We start from the raw sequence: 25035 nt of genomic DNA, 5'->3' as shown, positions 1-25035 counted from the left end.
CCTACTTATTCTTTAAACTAATATCCGAACTAGCCGGACTACACATTTTTGTAATTATGGCTCATAGTACCACTGAAGAAGATGCTATAGTTTTTATCACCTGGTGTCACAGTACAATTAATTTTGGAAATTCTGAAGACTGCGCAGTGGGAAATCAATACAATGAATTATTTCCTATTTCTGTTTCCAAGAATATATTTGAAAAATATTCAACGTGAGTCATAAAGACATTCATTGTCACCCAACCATTTCGCCGTGTAAACACGAGGAGGGAAATACCGGAGAAAATACTAGGTATTTGTCAAGTGAAGTTCCAAGAATCAAGGAAATGATTTTGTTTACGAATATATTAAATCTCCTGCCAGGTGAGGTAGATGAGGATTCAAGAACAAGCTACACATTGGTACTTTATTTGGTCTCAGTTTGTAATAAGTGCGATTTTACAATAAATGTGTATTATCTGATGTGCAGTGTAATGTGTAAGCAATCATAAAGTTGCTTGGAAATGTACAAAAACAGAGGAGTCTCTTAATTAAAGCAGCACCTACGTTATAAATGATTTCAATACAAGGATTTCAAATTTCATCTCTCTCATCACCATAATCATCAGGTCTTCTTAGCATAGTATCTACTGTAGGAACTACGCTCTCCAATTTCCTACGAGTACATTCTAGATTGGGGAGGTCTTGAAGTCCGCATTATTTCTCCCTTAGTCGCCCCATACGACATCCACGGGAATTTTGATAGGTCTAAACACAGTTCAGCCAATCTGTGGCTCGTACTTTGAATCGAATTTGACTCGTTTCATAATTCAAGCCCTGCTGATATTTAAAGCTGATCGTCTGACAAGCGTAGCCCACGCGTCTTATTTATAGATTTGTTAAATCAGTAAATAATCCCATCTTTATTACGTAACGAACCATCTTGTTTATGAGAATATATTGAGAGAGTCTCCTCTGGAAACACTGATTCGATTTAGCTAGTAATCAAATGAATTATTCTTGTGATTAATTTTATTCAGGTATAAAACGGTTTTATTAATTTTCGCATATCGTGTTAACTTTGAGACGAGAACACACTGGTTGTTAAATAAGACTTATTTTGAAGTTAAACTAGTACCCATAGTAAAAGCCTTGCTTAGTTTGGGACGAGAAGCGCAGTGTAAAATGTCTAAGGATATTCTAAGGATATTTATAATTATAAACTGCTACTAAATTTAAAATGCTTCACAGATTTAGTAGCCAATATATTAGATACATTTCACAGTTTGTTTCTTCATCCAGAACACTAATTAAATTATCACCTTCATCTATCAAAATCAATGATCTGCAATAATTAGAAGATTGTATTAATTAATTCCGATCATTATTTTGTTGTATTTAAAAAGTCAAAACACTATAATGCTTCCTACTCATTACTGAGTTATAATTATTAACTAGTTCTTGTTTAATTGTAATTTTACAATATTTTGGTTTCCGTATTTGGTTTATTTCATTCGCCTCAAAACATTGGCCAAAGCAACTTTCTACTGCAGTCAACCAGTCGGCCGACCAGTCCGACTTTGACATGTTTTGGCTGACAGATCTTATCTGGCTGGATTAATGACAAATTGTATCAATATGTGCACTTTCTATTTCATTAGGTAGGTACCTAGGTACCCAATTAATTTACTATAGTTTTGCTTTAGAAGTAAATTGAGTTTGAGTGAGTTTGTTGCGGCACCTCTTGTTTGTCATTATAGTTCTTGCAACTCACTAAGGCGAGTGAGTTTTACTTGTGTGTGTACGTGTACATGCACATAAGGATAGTGTCATGTCTATCAAAACTTTTGAAAAACGAACAGTAGCGAGCCACCACACATGTAAAGCTCACTCGCCTTCGTGAATAGCAACAACTATATCTACTTGTCAAATGTTTGAATGAATCCTGAGTTTACTTTATGAACTTAACAAGATTTAGAAGTCTTTTTTTATCACAACTGAAAATAGTCAGAAAATAATGCACCAAGATATTGCCACACCATACAAAAGTCCTCACGGTTCACCTACCATTGATTCAAGCTTCACAAGTCATAACAATTCAGTACATAACTACAATAATGGGAAAATTTAGTAAAATCTCGTAAAAGCAAAGTTACACACATTATCTCTACCGACGGCACTTCAAGCTTAGCACTGTAGCATCTTTTCTACTTGTAATAGGGTCTCTTTTAGAACAAAAACGTATAGTCAGATGTGCTGTCGACTCAACATCTTTTACTGTACTTGAGTACCTTAATGAGTTACCAAAATAGTCTGTGGTCAGGTTTGCGAGAGCCAAAAATAAATTAGCATAAAAAATTGACGATGCGAGCGTGTTTTTTTTCTGTTTTGTTGTTCCATTTATCAAGTAACAAGAAAATCTTGTGTAAGATTCAATGTTCTTAGAAATCTTCACTGTTACAAGAACTATTTAATCCAACGTTAATGTTAAAGGCAAAAGTAAGTACTTATTAAGACAATATTTAATTAATTATGGTTAAGGAGATAAAAAAGTATTTTATCTTCTTTTTTAAACTCTTCTTTCAAATCAAAGATGTAATTAATCTCATCACTATGTAATATTTTTTTTATTTGTCAATCGTTCCATAAACTTTGATTGAATCATGGAATAAATGCTAAGTTATTTTTTGTTCATAATCATCGGCGTCCCTTCCTGAAAAAAAAGGAAATGTCAAAATAGGTTAGTTAAAAGTACCTACTTACTGCACGATTAAAGATATTGACAAAACTACTTAGTCTAAATAACTAGCGACCCTATTATTTTGCAACTAGCTTTTTCCCGCGGCTTCACCCGCGTGTATGTCACAGATCGTCATAAATTATAGCCTATATCTTATTCTGGGTTATAAACAATAATACTGTAAAGTTTCATCAAAATCCGTCCAGCAGTTTTTGCGTGAAAGAGTAACAAACATCCAGACATCCAAATTTTCGCATTATAATAGTAGGAAGTAGGATATTGCTATTATAACTGTTACTCTTTGAAGGTCTAACTTTAACGTCATCTTTGATGATGCCGTTGCAATATTGATCTCAAAAACAATAATAGACATTGTCTTTGAAATCCTTTTTGAACAATTACGAGTAAATTGTTTTATTAAAGTTACTTTAAACGCGTTTACGGCTTCAAAAGTTTCTCTGAACCAAATGGGGTGCAATAAAAACATTTCTTGGCGTTTGTTTTTTAAATTACTTTATGGCGTAGTAAACGAAAGTCCGGGTTGGAGTAAAATAAATAGTAATTAATAAGTTTAGTTGTTCCGTTTTGTACAAATAAAAGTGACGCCGACTGTTTTGTATTTGGTTCTGAATACTGTATTGTGATTTTAATGTATGAAGACTATTAACCCTTTCTGCTCTAAGGCTGAATTGCACCACCTACCTTTGACGGTAACTATAACGATAACCGATGTTTTTTGTATGGAGTATTGGAGTTTGACAGATTTTTGACGTTTGTCAAAGTTAAAGTAAGATGATGCAAGCAACCCAGCCAAAGAATGGTAAATGTAAATCTGTACCAAAGGGTTGTTTTTCAGGTATTTTGATTAAATTGTGATGAAAAGTGACAATCATTATAACAGTTATTTTAAATTTTATTTATTGAATAAACGGGTCATTTATAGGCGCACATAGGTGACTTTTGTCTCCGTCACTGTATTGTTTCCATAGATAAGAATAAGCACTAAGTTACGTTCTCTCTTTTACTCTTTACAAAAGTGTAAAAGAGAAAACTATATTATTACGTTTTTACCAATTAGGTAGGTGCTAATACTAATTCAATTATCTTCCGAAGATGGTCCACTCTACAAATTCCTATTATGATTATCTAATAATTTAGTCTAGTCTCTTGCACCAAATAAAATGATACACAACACAAAAACCTTGACATGGGACCGAGCGTGATGAAGTACTATTCTCAATCTTATTACTGAGGCGTGAAGACGCTATATCCAATGGTTAATTTATACCTAGCTGTAACAAGAAGTGTTGTGTATTTTATGCCTTGTAATAGAGGTGAGATTGGCGTGTGTTTATAGCGTATGGTTTTTGTTTAATTAATGGCAAATCATCAGTTGTAACCTATTGAACTTTACGGGTCCGTAGGCATAGGAAATCCTTAGGATCGACCGTCCGTGGCTTCGCAATTAACAAGGTATTTCATGTCTAAGTTTGCGCCCTTGAACGACAACAGAACAAAGGTACATTTTTAGACAAACATGTCAAAATGACAGTACTGTTACAACGCTAAATCTTTAACTAGCGATCCGCCCCGGCTAGGCTTCGCACGGGCGGTATGCATTGTAGTTACATAAAAACCTTACTCCTGAATCACTCTATCTATTGCCGAAAACTAAAAATCAGTTGTGTAGTTTATAAGATCTAAACGCACAGACAGCGGGAACGATTTCGTTTTATACTACGAGTACGTAAAGATTACAAGTTAGTGCAAGAATGGATTTTTTCCTGGCGGCTTGGTGACTGGAATTGAACCGCCACCGGTGCAGACGGAGAAGATGGTGAATTGTCTGCACGTGAAAAAGAGGTTGTCCGGCTTGCAGAAATTTATATAAGTTACCGTTCCTTGTGTGAAATTAGAAAATGTAAATAAAACAGCTCCCTCTCAATTGACACAATTTATTTTTATCTCGTATGCTCCTATATAGTTAACAATTACGATATTATAATAACTACTGTAATAGTGCCAATCTCAAGGGATTCAGGGTCGTTAATTAGGTTCGGTTTGGTGAATATTATTGCCACTACAAATTTCTTAAAACTCAGCCTAAATATTAAAAGACTCTACTAGTTAAGATAACTGCGCGATGTCAGGTCGGAAAGACTCCTACTTGAAGGATGGAAAAGTGGGTACCTTGGAAGCCATGCGGTTATAAGCCGTTACCCTGAACGTTCCTCTCTTCTTCCGGGGTCCAACGGGTCTCGCACACTTTTAGGTTACAAGCAGCGTCCTCCACGGCCTCAAGCGCGCAGTGCCAGATGAAGCTCTTGCATCTCTTTGACAGGTAAGCGTTCAAACTCTTGCAGAGACAGAGGTTTGATGACAAGGAGGAAATGCGAAGAGATCAGCAGTTCAGAAAGGAGTAATAATTATAGAAATCAATATGAAATATTGAAATATCTAAAATATGAAATGTAAAATCGTAAAATATGAAATATGAAATTATGAAATATTTGAACTATAAAATAATGAAATTTGAAAACCCGCATGAAGGCTGTTCACTAATTTGAGCTTCGCTCGCAGCCCTCAGCAACCCAATACCCTCATCCGAATAGAATTTAGGGAATTTCTCATGTGTGATTATTTTAAATTATATTATGAAATTATCGTGGATGCATTCTGCAACACACGATTTAAAACACAGGGGATTACATCCCCGAAAATAATAAAATTGCGGTTGCGCAAGATCGACCAAAATTCCAAAGTGATTTGACAGCTCAACTGACAGCCTGCGAGTCATTGACATCGCAAGACGTTTCGTTTCGCCGCTTAGGTAAAAAGCAAATACTAATAAAAACCATGATGAAAACAATCTCCTGAACACTGAAAATATTCTATTAAAAAATAGAATAATCAAAACAAAAACATTAGGAAATGTTTCAATAAAATATATTTGAATTGACTGAGCAAAAAGCGCCATCTATTGCAAATTAATTCAAAATCACGCCAATAGATGTCGCTAGTGGTATCCTAAATCCAAATATCCAGAAAGAAAATCAATTTGTGAAAAACAGCCAAAACTGCAACGCTACAATACCCTCCCCCCTAGACATTCGCACGGAGAAAGAATCTGAGCTGCCCTCAGCGAACTACAAACTGAAAAAGAAAAAAAAATGTGTCTAAACGCAGAAAGACCCCAAAAAGAAAACATTCCAGCAGAAACTTCAACTGAAAAAAAAAATCTAGAAAACAAACAACGAGTTGTAGGGTATGCTGACATAACAGGAACAAAAACAAACTGACTTTTCACTAAGCAAAACAAACCAGATGAAAACCAACTACCAGGACTGATGTTCTTCAAACCTAAAACAATCTCTGCTGTCCGAGCATAAATAAAACCCAACACTAACATACAATCATCTTTCATACCTCTCTTTCATACCTGTAAGCATCAGTTTCAAATTACACTGCTTGCCACCTGCATTCAAAATTCCCCATAGAGTCCCAACTGTGAACCAGTGGTACTCGAATCCCCAGTAACGTTGTAAGGCTATTTCGGCCATTACTAACATATTTTCTGGAATAGCCATCCAGTGGGCCCTAGGGAAAGTGTATATTTCAACACATGTCATCCCTAGAAAAAATGTCTGGGTTAAAAACCACAGAACAAAAATGTCGCTGGCCACAATATAAATTGGACGTCATCGCAACAAAACACAAAACACAGGGAATAGTGCATAAAAGCACATGATGTCATCCCTGGAAAAGACAAAACAAACGAGGCATGTATATAGGAGATACATAGCACTCACACAAAACAAAACAAAAACACAGAGATAAAATCTCTGGAAAAAAAGTATATCTGAACTTTAAGTTACAGATAAAGCACCGAGGCAAAACTGTAGCAGATACCCGACAACTCGATTGTGTCCATAAAAAAATTTTGCTATAATTGAATCCGTTAATAAAATACCAACAGGAAAACATTACACAATACGAGTGTGTAAAAAAAAAAAATTCTATAAACTAAACTCAAGTTAGTTATGAAAGTAAAATACCTACCTACCCAGAAATAAAAAAATCCTAAGTCCTACGACTGATAACCTTGGCATAACTATAATTTCAAAAAAAAACTTCCTTAAAGAAGGTAGCCTAATAAAATTATTTTTGAAAAAAAACTATGTGGCAAAAATATTTTCCAAAAGTTAGTTGAAAATTAATCATTAATTTATACAAATTTAAGAGAATGGCACTTTACTAAAATTAATAACTTTTAATTGTTATCAAAACCATAATAATAATCAATTAAGTTATTCCCGTATAAAAATTAACAAGTTAGCAAGTGTACCCACAAACAACTCACTAGCCAGTAATAACTTTATGTACCAAACCTTATAATACACTGCAGTATAATGCCTAAATAACTAATAGGTATAACTGTATTTACTTAATTAAAATCCATTACTTAAGATTCAAAAAATTTCAACAAATGTAAACAAATATTTGCCAAAAACTAATAAAAGTTATAATATCATGCTAACATTATGTAATACAAAATAATGTGTACTAAGTAACATGAAATAAAAGTTATATGTCCATGGTGACACAAAAGCAATTTGTTACCTAAGTACATAAACAAAATTAACTATTGTAGTTAGCATTATGTAACAAAATATCTGGGTAGGTACTTTAAAATACATTATGTACTTACTTATTATTAGTACAAATGAATAAACACTAAAATTAAAATTAAAACTGTGTTTGTCTTGTATGAAAAAACAAAATAATTAAAGTAAGTAACTAAAAGTTATAAGCTATAAAGCCCAAAAGCAGTGTAGGTATAAAATAAATATAACCTAACAAAAAAAATGTTACCTACTTGTCCCAACATAATATACAAAACAAGAGTTGCAACACAAAAAATATGTAACCTAACATCATGTAAACTAACCTCATATAGAGTAGTACGCTCTGTTATAATGGTTAACATAATAGTATGTAAGTTGACAACCTAAACAAATTTATGTGGGCATCACAAATAAAATAAATTACAAATAAAACAAGACAAACAACAGCACACACATGAGAGATTCCCTAATAAAAAAATTATTAAACAATAAAATAGAAGTGTATGAGCGGATAGTCAGCACACAATGTTGCTTCTTTTATTGGCTTTCCACCCATAAACTTCATAAAAAGGATGGCAATAATAAACACCAAAAGATGGGCGCCACTGCAAGGTAGGATTTTTCCCTGGCGGCTTGGTGAGTAGTATTGCCACTGAAAATTTCTTAAAACTCAGCCTAAATATTAAAAGACTCTACTAGTTAAGATAACTGCGCGATGTCAGGTCGGAAAGACTCCTACTTGAAGGATGGAAAAGTGGGTACCTTGGAAGCCATGCGGTTATAAGCCGTTACCCTGAACGTTCCTCTCTTCTTCCGGGGTCCAACGGGTCTCGCACACTTTTAGGTTACAAGCAGCGTCCTCCACGGCCTCAAGCGCGCAGTGCCAGATGAAGCTCTTGCATCTCTTTGACAGGTAAGCGTTCAAACTCTTGCAGAGACAGAGGTTTGATGACAAGGAGGAAATGCGAAGAGATCAGCAGTTCAGAAAGGAGTAATAATTATAGAAATCAATATGAAATATTGAAATATCTAAAATATGAAATGTAAAATCGTAAAATATGAAATATGAAATTATGAAATATTTGAACTATAAAATAATGAAATTTGAAAACCCGCATGAAGGCTGTTCACTAATTTGAGCTTCGCTCGCAGCCCTCAGCAACCCAATACCCTCATCCGAATAGAATTTAGGGAATTTCTCATGTGTGATTATTTTAAATTATATTATGAAATTATCGTGGATGCATTCTGCAACACACGATTTAAAACACAGGGGATTACATCCCCGAAAATAATAAAATTGCGGTTGCGCAAGATCGACCAAAATTCCAAAGTGATTTGACAGCTCAACTGACAGCCTGCGAGTCATTGACATCGCAAGACGTTTCGTTTCGCCGCTTAGGTAAAAAGCAAATACTAATAAAAACCATGATGAAAACAATCTCCTGAACACTGAAAATATTCTATTAAAAAATAGAATAATCAAAACAAAAACATTAGGAAATGTTTCAATAAAATATATTTGAATTGACTGAGCAAAAAGCGCCATCTATTGCAAATTAATTCAAAATCACGCCAATAGATGTCGCTAGTGGTATCCTAAATCCAAATATCCAGAAAGAAAATCAATTTGTGAAAAACAGCCAAAACTGCAACGCTACATTAGTTAATGCCTTTAAGCTGAAGACTACAAGAATCTACAGAGCAAGTTGCAGAGTTGGAAATGAATGAGAGGCAGCGTTGCCAGTTTTTTTTTTCGCCAAGTCGGGACTTTGGTACTTTTTGAGTGAAAATAGCGGGATTCTTCCGTCAAAAGCGGGACAAAGTAAAAAAAACGTATATAATCAAAGGTTTTCAAATATTTATCTTTTTATTTGACTTAAAATAACGTTTACGTGACAATAGATAGCAAAAGTAGCCATAGAAAATGTATTTCAACAAAAAAATTATATTTTAAATCAGATTTACTCTATCGTTAAATTCGCCTTTAGAATAAAAAAAGAAAAAAAAATTAAAAAGTTTTATTTTTTAGAATAATATGGCGTTTCAAACAATAGTCTGGTGAAGTGAGTGTCTCTCTCCGAAAAGCGGGACAGAGCCTGTCCCGCGCGGGACATTTAAATTTGATTTAAAAATCGGGACGTCCCGCCAAAATCGGGACGTCTGGCAACGCTGATGAGAGGTGAGAAGAAAAGAGCATTATTGTATTTATTATACAAAGACTTGTAGTTATTGATGGTCATGAAAAACAAACAAAACTCTGTTATAATGGAAATCTTTTAATACGTATGAGAATTTTATTTATTTAGCCTTTTAAATACATATTAGGTAAATATAAGAAGAAACTAAAGTGCACTTTACTTTGCACTCAAGTCGGATATAACTCTACGATGAGTCACAAAGTAAGGTCAGATTGCTCACAACATCCACGAAGTTTTGTTAGGTATTTCTTTCCTTCATAAACATCATCCGAACCGTATCTTAGTTATTAAAGGTTAAAGTTTTTAATCAGGGTTTTTCATAATTTAGATAGAGTCTTCTTTCAAGTACCTACGTACTTTTTGACAAAGCGATAAACAAATAAATTGTCCCTTTCTTTTATTTTATTAATATTATTATTTATTCCTTATTCTCTAGACATCTACTCTACCTGGAAACTCCTCAAAGTAACGTTTCTTCTCACAGTGCAATACTAGTATGTATAAGTAAGTATGGTAAAAATTGAATTACTTGTTGAAAAATTCAGAAAAAAAACAAAAGTGGAGATTTTTTTGTTCATACCTATTGTGTGCGAGTTTGTCTGTAACCGCGTATCAGCCTACACGAGGGCATACATAGTTATAATGCAATATTCAATGCAAATGTATGAGAATACCTACTCTATGAATCACTGTGCCTTCCTACGGCCCTTCCAGCATCAGATTCGTGAAATGGATTGTTTTAACGCAATAGGTATTCAGTGTTTTTCAGTCATCTGTTTTGTAGGTAAGTTGTTACAAGCTCTGGAGTTATCCTAAGAAAACAGCTAATGTTTTTAGTATTGTGTGTTTAGACTTGTGTGTTTCACTTTATACGCAAGCATGTAGGTTTAAGTTACATTTTAATCTCATTAATTATACATAATTTAGTCTCTATAATCAGTTCTGGCATCCTTTACGAACTGAGAGAACCAGATATTTCAACAGAACCAAATTAATTCGATATCTGCCTTTAAAAAACGATAGGTATAGTTAATTACCTTTTTTTATCACCCTGAAAAGGAAAAAATAATATTTAATAAACATAATCAAGCTAAATTTTCACGACCAATCTTTATTATCACAAAGAATTTGATAAGATATTAGACAAATGATAAGATAACAGGCTAAGACTTTACTTCCAAAACAATTTACCGCTCCTTTCCTATAATACAATCACCTTCTTTCTTCACTCTACGTCATCATAATTATATTTATCTTAAGATATAGCAAAAATGTTAATTAAAATAATAATAATAATCATAAGACGTTTAGACAAATTCAAGTTCTTTATTTAGTGCTTTCTTCTTATGATATTTTCATTAATACAATGTAATTAAACTATTTTCAACCTTATGTCTTACACATAAGAGTTCAAAATTAATTGAATAAAAATTATAATAAAAAAAAACTTTTTTAAAAACAAGCTTTATCCTGAAATGCAGTTGTACTAAAACGAAAAAAATAATTGTATGCTTGGTTCAAAGAATTTCGAAAGCTTGTATCGCGTCGCGCATGGAATTTATTCCTCTTTTTTTCTGTTTGCGCTACAAGCTTTCGAAATTCTTTGAACCAAGCATACAATTATTTTTTTCGTTTTAGTACAACTGCATTTCAGGATAAAGCTTGTTTTTAAAAAAGTTTTTTTTTATTATTATTTTATTTTAGACTTTTTAGTTGTATCTCAATCTCTGGGTCATTATTTAGCACCAAACTGCTCGAAAAGACAAATCCAACGAACCCAAACTCGATGCGATTCCGTCGTTTCGTTTAGGAGTTCCTATGGCCACCTCCTGACTCCATCATCAGGACCCTGACACTAAACTGCTCGAAAAGACAAATCCAACGAACCCAAACTCGATGAGTTTCTGCCGTTTCGTTTAGGAGTTCCTATGGCCACCTCCCTAATCCATCATAAGGACCCTGGACATCATCTAGCACTAAACTGCTCGAAAAGACAAATCCAACGAACCCAAACTCGATGCGATTCCGCCGTTTCGTTTAGGAGTTACTATGGCCACCTCCTGATTCCATCATCATGACCCTGGACATCATTTAGCACGAAACTGCTCGAAAAGACAAATCCAACGAACCCAAACTCGATGCGATTCCGTCGTTTCGTTTAGGAGTTCCTATGGCCACCTCCTGACTCCATCATCAGACCAGCTCAATGGTACCATAACATTGCATTGTCATCGTACTTACATAAGTATACCAAATTTCAGCTCAATCGGTTGAGGAGAAGTGGTCTTAATTTCAGTTGCAAGATTTGTCCCACACATACTAACAAGTGAAGTCTATATAAAGCTTGTAAAAAGCCGACTCAATTAGCCCGACTCGACTAGATCTCAGTCAGATTCTGTGGTTGGAAAACATTGTTTAACGAATCAAAAGCCTAATAATTATGCTTGATATTAAATCGAGGTATGATGCACCAAAAACTGTCATCATCATCATCTTTTCAGCCACAGGACGTCCACTGCTTCACATAGGCATAGACTATTAACATTTCAGCCTAAATAGTCGTCGAACTGAAGAAAAGTTTCCCCAAATAGCGCCAAAGGGGGCGACCAGACTTTTTCCAGCTATGCCGGCAGCACCAGGAGAAACCAAAAAGTTTAAGGCTGGTTTTAGTGTCACGCGGACCGTCCGGTGCGGACCCGCTCCGCACGGCCAATCTGTATGAACTTCTAGGGAGCGTTTTAGAGTAATGCGGTCCGGAGGAACCGCTCCGCTCTCTAGCAGTTCATACAAATCGGCTATGCGGAGCGATCCGCACTGACAGTCCACGTGACACTAAAACTAGCCTAAATACTTAACATCCGTAAGTATATGATAATAAAGCACAGATTAAAATTCAGGTAACAAAACAGTTGAGGTGCGATTCTGAGAATACTGGATTAACAATGCCGACGGCAAAGTCCTTTTCTTCCGCTATTGGAAATTTAACTCTATTAACTTAAGCTTAAGGTGCATCAGCTCAGCAAAGGGATAAGGATGGGACATAACGGTGAAGGGTATCCATATTCATGAGGCTTTCTGGACTGTACCCAGTCCTTTGTCAACACCGCTTTTTTCGGCCGTGACAACGGTTCGACTCTTCAGGCTACGAATAGGATCCTGATCTTGTAGGGTGACAATGTGGATATGATAAAACATAATTTAGATAAAAATGGCTCGTTAAATCAGACAAACACTCTACAAGTAAGCGATTTAACAAGCAAATGAATGAATTAGAAATAATAAAATCATCTTATTTGATAAGTACATTTTAATAGGTGGTTTAACATAATCTACTATAATAACGTCGTAGTTAATATGTAACGTCTTATTAAATCTCGGCTACTTCCTGGTGATTCTGATGAAGCAAGACATGACTGTAAAAATAAAACCTTGTCTTGCATAAAAAAATATTGTTAAGAATTTTATTGAGATTTGAATATTATATGAGTCTTTTTTAACATTCCCGTACAGACTAAACGATAATAAGTCGTAATTTAAAGAAAATGGGCTTACATAAGCTAAAATCTATAAAATGTCTCGTACCTCCATCTTTGTTTATTTTCATTTGGTCACCTCGAAGGTCCTTTGTCCTTTGCCGGTTGCATCAAAGGACCGCAAGTCCGAAGGTCCATTACTATTGTGGACCCCTAAACAATAGATTAAAACTAACCGCCGCACTATGGAGCGAAATTGCGATTTATGGACATAGCGAATTTTTTCACAATTTCTATTTGAAAAAAATACCTATCGATAGGTTACGTTATTCTGATGAATAAATGCTGCACAAGTTTTTCTCTAAAACCAATAGTTTGACTGGAAAAAAATATTTTCCATTTTCGTTGTATGGAATGAAACATAAAGTGGTCGATTTCGACTAAGCCTTGACAGATCTTGCTTTGAAACTACTTGAGCCTTGTTCTATGGCTTGTTGACTGTAATCCTACGCTATCAGCGCGCATCCAAAGTTGCCCGTTCACAAGTTATGAGGTTCTGAAAAATTAAAAAAAAGTAAGTAAAAGTTACTTTTTTTTGGAATATCTTTAAAGATTTAACAAAAATATAAAGATTTTATACGTTAACTATGTAAATTAACCTTAAATTACTGCTAAAAACACATTTTAATAAACTTAAAAGGAATTGAATCAGCGATTTTTTTTTTCACAATTTCGGTTTAAAAAAATACCTATCGATAGGGTATGTTATTCTGATGAATAAATATTATGAACGTTTTTCTCTAAAACCAATAGTTTGGCTGGAAAAAAATATTTTCCATTTTCGTTGTATGGAATGAAACATAAAGTGGTCGATTTCGACTAAGCCTTGACAGATTTTGCTTTGAAACTACTTGAGCCTTGTTCTATGGCTTGTTGACTATAATCCTGCACTAACAGCGCGCGCCCAAAGTTGCCCGTTCAGAAGTTATGAGGTTCCGATAAATGAAAATTAAAGTAAGTAAAATTGACTTTTCTTTAGATAAGACGACAAGAGAAAAGTTAATTACATTACTAAAGTATATAATTTTCATGTTTTAGTTGAATCTTTAAAGATTTATACCCAAAAAAAGATACTTTTACTTACTTTAATTTTCATTTTTCGGAACCTCATAACTTCTGAACGGGCAACTTTGTGCGCGCGCTGTTAGTCTAGGATTATAGTCAACAAGCCATAGAACAAGGCTCAAGTAGTTTCAAAGCAAAATCTGTCAAGGCTTAGTCGAAATCGACCACTTTATGTTTCATTCCATACAACGAAAATGGAAAATATTTTTTTCCAGCCAAACTATTGGTTTTAGAGAAAAACGTTCATAATATTTATTCATCAGAATAACATACCCTATCGATAGGTATTTTTTTTAAACAGAAATTGTGAAAAAAAAATCGGTGATTTAATTCCTTTTAAGTTTATTAAAATGTGTTTTTAGCAGTAATTTAAGGTTAATTTACATTATTAACGTATAAAATCTTTATATTTTTGTTAAATCTTTAAAGATATTCCGAAAAAAAGTCACTTTTACTTACTTTTTTTTAATTTTTCAGAACCTCATAACTTGTGAACGGGCAACTTTTGATGCGCGCTGATAGCGTAGGATTACAGTCAACAAGCCATAGAACAAGGCTCAAGTAGTTTCAAAGCAAGATCTGTCAAGGCTTAGGCGAAATCGACCACTTTATGTTTCATTCCATACAACGAAAATGGAAAATATTTTTTTCCAGCCAAACTATTGGTTTTAGAGAAAAACGTTCATAATATTTATTCATCAGAATAACATACCCTATCGATAGGTATTTTTTTTAAACCGAAATTGTGAAAAAAAAAATCGCTGATTTAATTCCTTTTAAGTTTATTAAAATGTGTTTTTAGCAGTAATTTAAGGTTAATTTACATTATTAACGTATAAAATCTTTATATTTTTGTTAAATCTTTAAAGATATTAAAAAAAAAAGTCACTTTTACTTACTTTTTTTTAATTTTTCAGAACCTCATAACTTGTGAACGGGCAACTTTGGATGCGCGCTGATAGCGTAGGATTACAGTCAACAAGCCATAGAACAAGGCTCAAGTAGTTTCAAAGCAAGATCTGTCAAGGCTTAGTCGAAATCGACCACTTTATGTTTCATTCCATACAACGAAAATGGAAAATATTTTTTTCCAGTCAAACTATTGGTTTTAGAGAAAAACTTGTGCAGCATTTATTCATCAGAATAACGTAACCTATCGATAGGTATTTTTTTCAAATAGAACTTGTGAAAAAAATCGCTATGTCCATAAATCGCAATTTCGCTCCATAGTGCGCCGGATTCATCTTCCAGATTACATAGCTTGAAAAGAATTTGAAGACACAAGAATGTCCCTTGAAAGAGCTTGTACCGTTAGAGATTATCTTTACTGTTTATTGTAAGTAAACAGTTGTAAAGTTGTTGAAATATGTTTTAATCTATGTAGAAGGTACATAAAAACCACAACGTACAACTTTTACGATGTTATGTATTTAAAGTAATGAAATATTTCGCATTCAATAATTTAAACTTTTATTTTGACAAATTGTTAATATTTAATACAAAATTATTGCAATAACATTAAAAGTAAAAAACGTATAACTAATTTTATTATACTATAATTTATATTACTTTTAATTTGATAAGTGATTAAAAATTGACACGTAGCGTCTGTGAATATTATTTTAATACTGCCGCCATTATGAAAAAAACTACACGTACAAATGTGGAAAAACGTAGTGAACGTAGGTGTAATTAATCTGTCAGTCATCCACAATAAAGTAATTAGTTAGTAAAACAAGCTATTAATTAAAACCTTTGACAAACCAAACGGAATACAGAATCAAGATTCACAATTTTTCTCAACAAACAGAATAGCGTAGTTAGAACCTTGTAATTAAATTCATTTGTCTTTTTATTTAATTTTACTTCATTTCGAATCCGAAGTTTTTAGATTTCGAACGTCTCAGAAAAAAGTTTGAATTTAAATTTTTAAATTCTGGAATCATTAAAATGGCCAAAGAGGCGTTTGAGAATAGTCTGCGCTTGACAAAATTGTCTCTTCTTTTGTCTGGCATAAGAATCACAAGAAGAAAATGGCGGAAATCCGTCGAAAACTTCTTCGATTACTATTTGTACTATATTAGCTTATCCTGGCTGTACACAGATGTGTGTGGAGAGCTAAACTGGTTGGTAGAAGGAATATTAACTGGAAAGAGTTTTATTGACCTGTCTTTGACGGCCCCTTGTATAACTATTAGCATGTTGGCAACATCCAAATCTATATTCCTGTATTGGAACAGAGATGTTGTTGCTAAAATTGTGGATAAACTAAGGGACATCCATCCTGAAGATAAGGAATTTGACGAATACAAACAACTAGGTTTATACCAAGTAGAATCCAACGAACCAGATGTGGAGAAAGAAATAGTGGAAGAATCCAGAAAATTCTTGAGCTTTGTGGTGCATTTGCTTTTCTACATCTGTGCTGTGGTGATCTGTGCCTTCCCCCTGATGCCGGTGACGTCCATGGCCTATGATTACTATACTACCGGTAGTACGGAGTACAAGTATCCGTACTTGGTGAAGTACTTCTTCGATCCGTACACTATGAAGATGTGGCCAGCGGTTTACTTCCATCATGTTATGTCAAGTTAGTACTTTTTTCGTGTTTATAACACATTCTATAGGATGTATTAAATTAAGAGTATTTTTTATTGTAATGCTTACAAACACATGTCATGAAAGCAAACAGAATGCCATATTTTTTCAAAGCCATAAATTATTAAGAAATGTTCATTGTTTGCACAAGAGTACTACGCAGTTGATCTTGATTTATTTCTTAATCCTTACATGAAGTGAGCTACCTCGTGCTATGTTACTTGAGAAATAGAGTAAAGTTTAGAAAATATTGACTTTACAAAAATCATCGTGTATTTATTTAGATTTCATTAACATGTCACTTCTTAAAATTGGTGATGTAGTAAAGAAAAAAAAATCATTAAAAATTTGATTAGAAAAAGCATTCTTTAATATGTATGTGGCCAGCAATTTCGGCAATAGCCTAGCCTAGACAAAAGACAGTAGACTGTCGTTCTATATTCAGAATTTCAAATTGCGCGGTTCCATTACCATTTTAACTTCCATTCTTAATTTAAACGCTTCAATTATCAGCCAGGATGGGTAATTCGTCATATTCCATAACAATACGACGCGGTTGTATAACCCTGACTCATGAGCCACTTAAACACTACTATGACTCTTATTTTAACGGAAAAGAGTCTAAAACTGAATAACAAACTGCACAGAACTTGTCCACAGACTTGCAAAATGGTCCAAAGCAGGAAAACCTTTGTTCGAAAGGATGAACGTTTATAAATAGCGTTCTATCTGTATCATTATTAAATTGAAAACATTACGAGTATATGAATTAAACTAATGTTGATTCAATTTGCATTAACTGGGAAACTAGTTGTGAATGTAAACGCCTTTACTTTAACGACTGTAATAAGCTGATGGGAACGGGACCTATTCTCATTTCTTATTGATTTGAAAACTGCAGTATTACCAATTTTTATGGTTATAAAACCAAATAATGATCTCACGTGTCCTCTTTAACAGATGGATAGCGATTAATCCCAACTTAACAGTTTTATAGCCATAAAAGTTGGCTCTAGCGTAACTACCTATTTTTTGAAGAAGTGACTCTGGATCCTTCTAAAGACACATTTTTGGGGTAAAAACCTTTCCTTTAATGAAATGAAGTTTAGAACTAGGCTTTTAAATGGTGCCAATATTGGTAGGAAGTGGGGATGCATACGTTTGAAAATGCTTGTCGCGGGAGGTGCGATTTATTTGATGTCGAGTGTAGATAACAACTAAACAGATAAGATGGGGGGCAGTAAATAGCTAGATGTGCCGTGGTTTGTGGTCAGTCGTCTGAATTCTTGCTCCTGTACTCAAGGTCACACTGACCATGATTTTGGTTCTCTGACCAAGAGAACTAGTGTGACAGTTGTTCTGGCTTCAGCATCTTTTCCCCTGCGTACAAGGTACCCACTAAAAACCAGTGACTTGGCACTTGGGTAACATGTCAACTTTCAAGATGATACTGAGTGGATGACATCTTTGACAACTTTTTTTTTTCTCTTTTCGATGTCAAGTAAATATTTTTCCAGCCGCCATAGTTGGCGCCAACGTGTTCGGCTCCGACAGCCTGTTCTACGTGGTGTGCATCTACATACAGATGCATTTCCGAACGCTCTGTCATCGCTGCGAGTGCGCTGTGGTCTCTTCGAGGGAGGGAACTAGGACGAACGTGGCGAATGCTGTGAAGAGACATCAGGAACTGATTGAGTAAGTTACCAGTTAAAGCAGAGTAGAATAGTAATCATCACTATTCCCGTGGATGTCGTAAGAGGCGACTTAGAAAGAAATAAGCGAATATTAAACCTAGGTCCACCCTCGCTCTTCCCATGGATGTCGTAAGAGGCGACCAAGAGACAAATAAGCCAACACCAGGCCAAACACCAGGTCAAACAGGTGACCAATGTGGGAAGTGTAGATCAAATCCTCCATTTGCCTCTGATAAATTGAAAAGAGTCGTGCTTCTGCAGATGATACTAAATGACCTGTTGGGTTGGTTGATGTTATTTATCTATAAAACTTTCATGATAAATCTTAAAATCTCTGTGATGGAATCTCTCACCCGGACGGACTACCCGAACTTACGAGTAGATAGTAGGTATATTCAATTCTACAATCAAAAATTAATGTTCGAAAAATACTGTAGGTTCTAAAAATACAGTTTGGAAGAAAATAGGGACCAGTTTCTTCACTTTATAGCATCGCGGCAAACAATAAAGCGTAGCAATTGTTACCTAATCCGTTACAAGTTTATGAGCTTGGTGAGAGAAATTATCAGCTTGTTAAAGCATTTTCCAATGCCGTGTTCGACAGAGTTCTAATTGACACGAATAGAAACCCGCGTGTGTTCTGCACCTAATTAATCAATCAATGCTTGACGTTGCTGAATACTTTAACCTTTGGCGTGCTATTGAGCCGCGCAAAACTGCACCCCCCAACTGCTACGGTTTTCAAATGATGTTCCAAATTACAAAGTAATCTTGTCTTAGATCTGAGACAAAGCAGTTGACAGAGGTTGCACAGATATGAGACAAAGCATAGGAGAGGTTAAAGAATTGTGGTACCGAATGCCTCAACAAAATATTATGGGAACGGTGTGTGCATGAACTTCTTCAGAATGTTCCTATTTTGAAATAAAGATTTTCTTAAAACGCAATAGTAAAAACAATAGTAATATTAATTCTCATTTGGAACATCAAAACAAGAAAACAAGTGAAGTCAATATAAAGCTTGTAATGAAATGAATAGCGAACAATGGAGCATCAATTTAAACTTTTTTTCCGGATTTTAGGTTTGTCACCATACCATGGAGGTTGCAATCCTTTGTATGAAAGACCCCAGACTGAATTTCCTTAGGAATTTCCCATTTAAAATTGATTTTTTAAAATTTAATAGTTTGGTGAATCAAGTGGAGCTTCTGTACTCGATGTCGACGCTCTTCAACATCGTGACCAGCTCAGTCCTGATATGCTTGTGCAGCTTCATAATAACGGTAATGGCTATATCCTTACGCTCAAAGATTAGTTCAATCTTATGCGTAGAGAATATTTTTTATGAAAATCTTAAAGCAACTTATACCTACTCGGGTTTGAATACAATTTTGAGCTTCGTTTCCTAACGAGCCGCAATACGACGAGCTCCTGTGCCAATATTTTAAGTTCATATTCAACCAACTAAAGTGCCAGGTGGATTAAACGGGTTCTCTAATATGGAGACCTCGTCTCGGCAAACCCAGTAGGTACTGTGGACTTGGGACGTAATTTGGATGCCCCCCGTTCAATGGACAAGACGTAAGAAGATAGAATGGTATGGAATGGAAGCATGCATGGAAGGCAGAAGCTAGATGAGACGAGCGGGTGCTTGTGCCTATTTTACATCCAACAATGGAAAGCGTAAGTGCCATAAGCTGAAGTGATGATGTTGATGACGTCATTTACACAGGTGCTGGAAGAAATCATCGTGGTGGTGACGTTCGCCACGTTCCTCGTCATGAATCTATCCCAGATTTCGCTGCTCTGCTACTTCGGGGACATACTCATGCGTTCAGTAAGACAAGCTTGATTAACTAGCTTTAGTCGGGGGCTTTGTAAGAACTATTTATTAGTCTAAACAAATAAAGAAATTTTGACTTTGACTTTGACTTCACCCGCGTGAATTTCGTTCTGTCAGAGGACTTCATTCCGGACTTATGAAACTTGGACATCCAATGATTTTGATCAATAGACACGCGGGAGCGTGTCAAGCCAAGTTTCCACAAAGAGACGCACCGTGTGTATATTTACACGAACCACTTAGAACTACCATGGAGCTACCGCTCATATTTCATTTACCTAGTAGGTTAACAATTCCAAGCGAATTTTTATAATGTACTAACTACTGTGAACTTATGACTTTTAGTGCTATTAAAAAATTCATGTTATTTTCCAGAGCACAGAAGTAAGTTCAGCTGTGTACAACTCTTTATGGTACGAGACTGACCAGAGCATTAAGAAGAGCATGCTCGTGATACTGATGAGGTTGGTTAGAAATTAAAAAGAGAGTTTAGAGACAGTAGTAGCTTTAAATTGCTGATCGCTGTAAATCCTCTCAAGACCCTTGTGACGTAGAGGTACTTATCAACCAGATATATGTAATTAAATTGAAATAAACTAAAAAAACAGAAACTGGTCGGGAATTTTAATATCCTGGCAATACAGAGACAAGAATTCAGAAATCAACAGTTTTGGATTTCCCTGGCCGTAAATAAAAAAAAACAAGGTCAGGGCTGATCTCTTTCTAGTCAATTGAGAAAAGAGGTGTTTTTTTAAATATTTACGAGGCTAAATGGCCGTAAAAAAAGACAGGAGCTGTTTTCTTTGCCAGCCAATTGTCATTTTTTTAATGAAGACAATTCATATAATTAATTAATGTATAGAAGAAAATAATAACCTAGTTACATCGCCGACGCCGTCAACGTCAACGAGTTTCGGCGCCGTTTGATCATCGGTGCAACTAGTCATACCAGCTGATTGGGTAACTTGCGGCTTTTTAGAACATCAGACAAATAATAATAGCTGAAAAGCAGCAATTACTTAACTGGTTGGAAATTGAAACATCCCGAAAATATCACTACAGGAATAGTGCTTAACTGAGTAAGTGCCTGAGTATGGGATGTATGGGTATGGGAGCGGCACATTGACATAATTATTATGACAGAGCCTTAGATTAATAAAACCTAGATAGATAGTCAGTGCACGAAAGGTGAGGCAGCTTTTAGTAAGCCAGAATGGCTTACCCGTAAACGTCACATGAACTGTCAAAGTGAAAAATTGGTAAACACGTCCGACGAATTTTAATTAAATAAGACGGTTTGGGCTGTGAAAGGGTGTCTAAATACATCAGAAAAAGGAAAGAAAGTGACCAGTGTTACATTTCATAAGTAAGTACTACAATTCGACGCGTATTTTGCTTGAATTTGGCTTTCAAAAATTAAATACGGGAATGATACCAGTAACAAGAAAATTTATTTCCCAATTGTTCGCCCTACAAATACACTTCCTTTTTTATGAAATCGAGACTTTTAAGTCGATTTATGTTATTGTAATTAAGTAGGTTCTTTGAATTCAATAAATAAGTAAGTACATGATGCGTTTTGTTTTTGTTAATTATAAAACAATTAAAAACGTATTAAAAAATTCCCTACTTTCGGGAAAATCGCCTTCACTGTCTACACTCCCCAACAAAATTGACACTAATGACATAAGATTTTTGCCTCACTCTTGACGAAGCGTTTGTATGAAGACTATCCATCTAGGTTTTATTAATCTAAGGACAGAGCATAAGTATGAAGTTTCGCTGACGTTTGATCGTCACAAAAACGTCAGCGACTTTAGTTCGTTTACGGATCTCCTCATTTTTGATTCGATCTCGCAAAAAAACACCGAGCATAGCCCTCTCCATAGCACGCTGTGCAACTTTGAGCTTCTGTATAAGGCCTATAGTGAGTGAGAGGCCACGTTTCTGAACCATAAGTCATGCCGTCATGTCATGTCATGTCAGGCCGCTACCAACCGGGCAACATGGAAAGAATGAGGGCTATCGTTTTTATACTTAACAGTTGGCACCCCTGGCAATTGACAGGACCTTACTCTACAGTGGCGCCATCTTGATGAGTGCAAATACGATAGTCCTCCACCACTTTAGCGCTCACAAGTTGGCGCCACTGTCTTCGCTACTAGCAAGTGACAGGACCTTATTCTACAGTGGTGAGCGCTAAAACGATAGCCCTCATTGGGGAGGCCTATGTTCAGCATTGGATGTCCCATGGCCGAGATGATGATGATGATGATATAAATCTGAAGTCTCACTACATTTGACCGTCACAAAAACCTCATGTGCCGCTCCCATACCTTGAACACTGACTCAGTAAGTTATAGATCTATAGTTATGCCGTGCATATAATAATATGAATTCATAATAATATGAAGGGACAAATGCGAACACGAGACCTTCCCAACCCTGGCCAGCGTGAGGAGTGTAGGCCAAATTCTCCATTTGCCTCTGGTAAATTAGAGAGAGTCGTGCTCCTGCAGTGGACACTTAAGGACGAAGGTCTAAGATGGCCTAAGCTATAGTCTGGTCTGTGAGCACGTAGAATTTTGTCCAATGACCCCAAGCTACCCATCCGTATCGCTCGAGCGTAATTATGTTGCTATCGCGCTCGCACACTCACTGCGGGTGCCAGTTGTACAGCCGCGACAGCAATATTATTACGCGCGAGCGATAAGGATGGGTAGCTAGGGGTCATTGGACAAAATTTTACGTGCTCACGGATCGGGCTTTAGACAAAGAAACTTTCGTTAGTTTTAATTTTGAAATAGCTTCACGGAGCAAAGTAACTACTTACAAAAATGCAGGAGTGAAACGATTTCAGGATTACCTACTGTTGATTTGTAAATGTTTGTCTCGTGGGGCTGATGGTGTTCCAATTTGTGATTTCTGATTGTGATTTCGTTTCAGGGCCCAGAAGCCTTGCAAGCTGACTGCTTGGAACTTCGCGGACCTGAACTTGACGGCCTTCACTACTGTGAGTTGTATTAGAGCGCTTTCTCGTCACGGAATAGCTCGTCTCTTTTGCTTGCCTAGTTTCTGATAAGAGCGAAAGAGATGGAGTTTAAAATAATATCACATCGAGTAGTTCCAAGTTTCTTTTTTCATGCAACAGCCATGAAAAAAGAAACTTGGCATCATGACAGCATCAGCAGAGGCCTCAGCTACACCGGCTTCTGCCTCTGCTCAACGGAAGCGGAACGGGTGTTTTTGTGACGTCAAAGATCAGCGAGACTTCAGATCTCCTTCAGATTTATATTCTCTATCACGTCATAACTCATAATAGTAAGCAAAAAATTCGACAGTGGTTACTTAATATTAACTACAAAGAAACAGAGGAAATACTTTCAAAACATTATTAGTAAAAATACTTTTCTTGGTTACACACACACACACACACACACACACACACACACACACACACACACACACACCTCATATACTCAACACATACTCACCTCACCTACACTTACACAACACACTCACCGTGAGGAATCACTCAGTCATACACAACACATACACGTCTAGTTTTATTGAGTATTATTGTTCTCTTCTATTATGTTCTGTCTTTCGATACATAATTTAAGCTTTGCCTGGCTCCCATAGATTTTCGCCACTAGCCATCCAGTCTGCAACCTTGTCGTGTTGATAAGATCATTAGATCTGATTTTCATTGGCTTTTAAATTAAATTTATTGTGTGCCGTTGCGATTATACACACGACCTATAATCTTTTAAATTTGGTGATTGCTCCTGTGGGAGCTTGGCCTCACAAAATTACTAACTTCTGTTTGTAACTTTGAAGGTGGAAGACGCTGACAGCTGTGACACAGTGCATACTAGTACAGCTGTCATCGTAAAAAATTTGCTTAGACCTAAGTTAGTTGATATATGTTTATACATATTATGTAGCTACTTAAGAGGGCATATTTTTGTAACACCGGATACAATAAATAAATATATTATTATTATATTATTATATTATTATTATGTCAATTTAACCCGTCCCTTGCCGCTCTCATACCTCAGGTACTGACTGAGTGAAGCGCTAGAATTATAGTAACCTGTATGGTTATTTATATATTTTCCCGCCGTAACCAGACGCAAGAGTGGAGAGTGTATACCAAAACCTCCATTTGCCGCTAAATTAGAGAGGATATTTCTCCTACAGTGGAGACCAAATGACGTGATGATGAATATAAATCTCTCAAAACAAATAGTTAGTCCAGTCATTTGATAGTTTTGCCTGAAAAGTCTTCCAGGAGTTTTGAAAACTGGTAATCATTAAATTGGTAATTATTAAAAAATAGTCTACCATAGTGAGATGCAAATATTAATTTGGTTTTTCGTTTACAGATACTGAGCCGGTCCTGGTCATACTTCGCTTTGTTGAAGACTATGTACAAGTAGAAGAAATACTTATTAAAGAAGATTCTTTATAGCTTTATCATAAAGCAAAGCACGCTGGACAAGCCGTGTGGTGACGGCAGAGTAGAATACATTTGTCACCAACCCCTACTCTTCCCGCGGGTGTCGTAAGAGGCGACTTAGGGACTACACATCAAACAGAGAATGGGCAGCAGCGCTCTCTAAAAAACATCAATCTTTTAAACTGCGATCTCCAACCCGCCTGCCAAGCGTGGAGATTATGGCAAAACCCTCCACTATAGTGGAGGAGGCTCATAGTCCAGCAGTGGACTGTAAACGGCTGTTGATGAAA

General features: G+C 35.6%; 1 protein-coding gene across 1 annotated transcript; it reads left to right on the top strand.

Annotated features, from left to right (window-relative positions):
* The first annotated feature begins 16095 nt into the window (after nt 1-16095).
* LOC135083466 (odorant receptor 4-like) lies at nt 16096-24789 on the top strand. Its single transcript, XM_063978206.1, has 7 exons — nt 16096-16735; nt 18261-18438; nt 19624-19720; nt 20170-20274; nt 20656-20744; nt 23227-23293; nt 24672-24789. Exons 1-7 carry the CDS (start codon nt 16096-16098, stop codon nt 24723-24725), a joined length of 1230 nt encoding a protein of 409 aa, XP_063834276.1. The 3' UTR covers nt 24726-24789.
* The last annotated feature ends 246 nt before the right edge of the window (nt 24790-25035 follow it).

This window comes from Ostrinia nubilalis, chromosome 23 (genome assembly GCF_963855985.1).
Source record: "Ostrinia nubilalis chromosome 23, ilOstNubi1.1, whole genome shotgun sequence".
Lineage (NCBI taxonomy): Eukaryota > Metazoa > Arthropoda > Insecta > Lepidoptera > Crambidae > Ostrinia > Ostrinia nubilalis.
This window is presented reverse-complemented; position numbering and strand designations above follow the sequence as displayed.

Bases quoted from the DNA above. Each gene is read 5' to 3' on its own strand.
- LOC135083466 (XM_063978206.1), top strand. From the start codon at position 16,096: ATGGCCAAAGAGGCGTTTGAGAATAGTCTGCGCTTGACAAAATTGTCT. The intron at 19,721-20,169 runs GTAATGGCTATA...TCATTTACACAG, and splicing joins TGTGCAGCTTCATAATAACG to GTGCTGGAAGAAATCATCGT. The intron at 20,275-20,655 runs GTAAGACAAGCT...GTTATTTTCCAG, and splicing joins GGGACATACTCATGCGTTCA to AGCACAGAAGTAAGTTCAGC.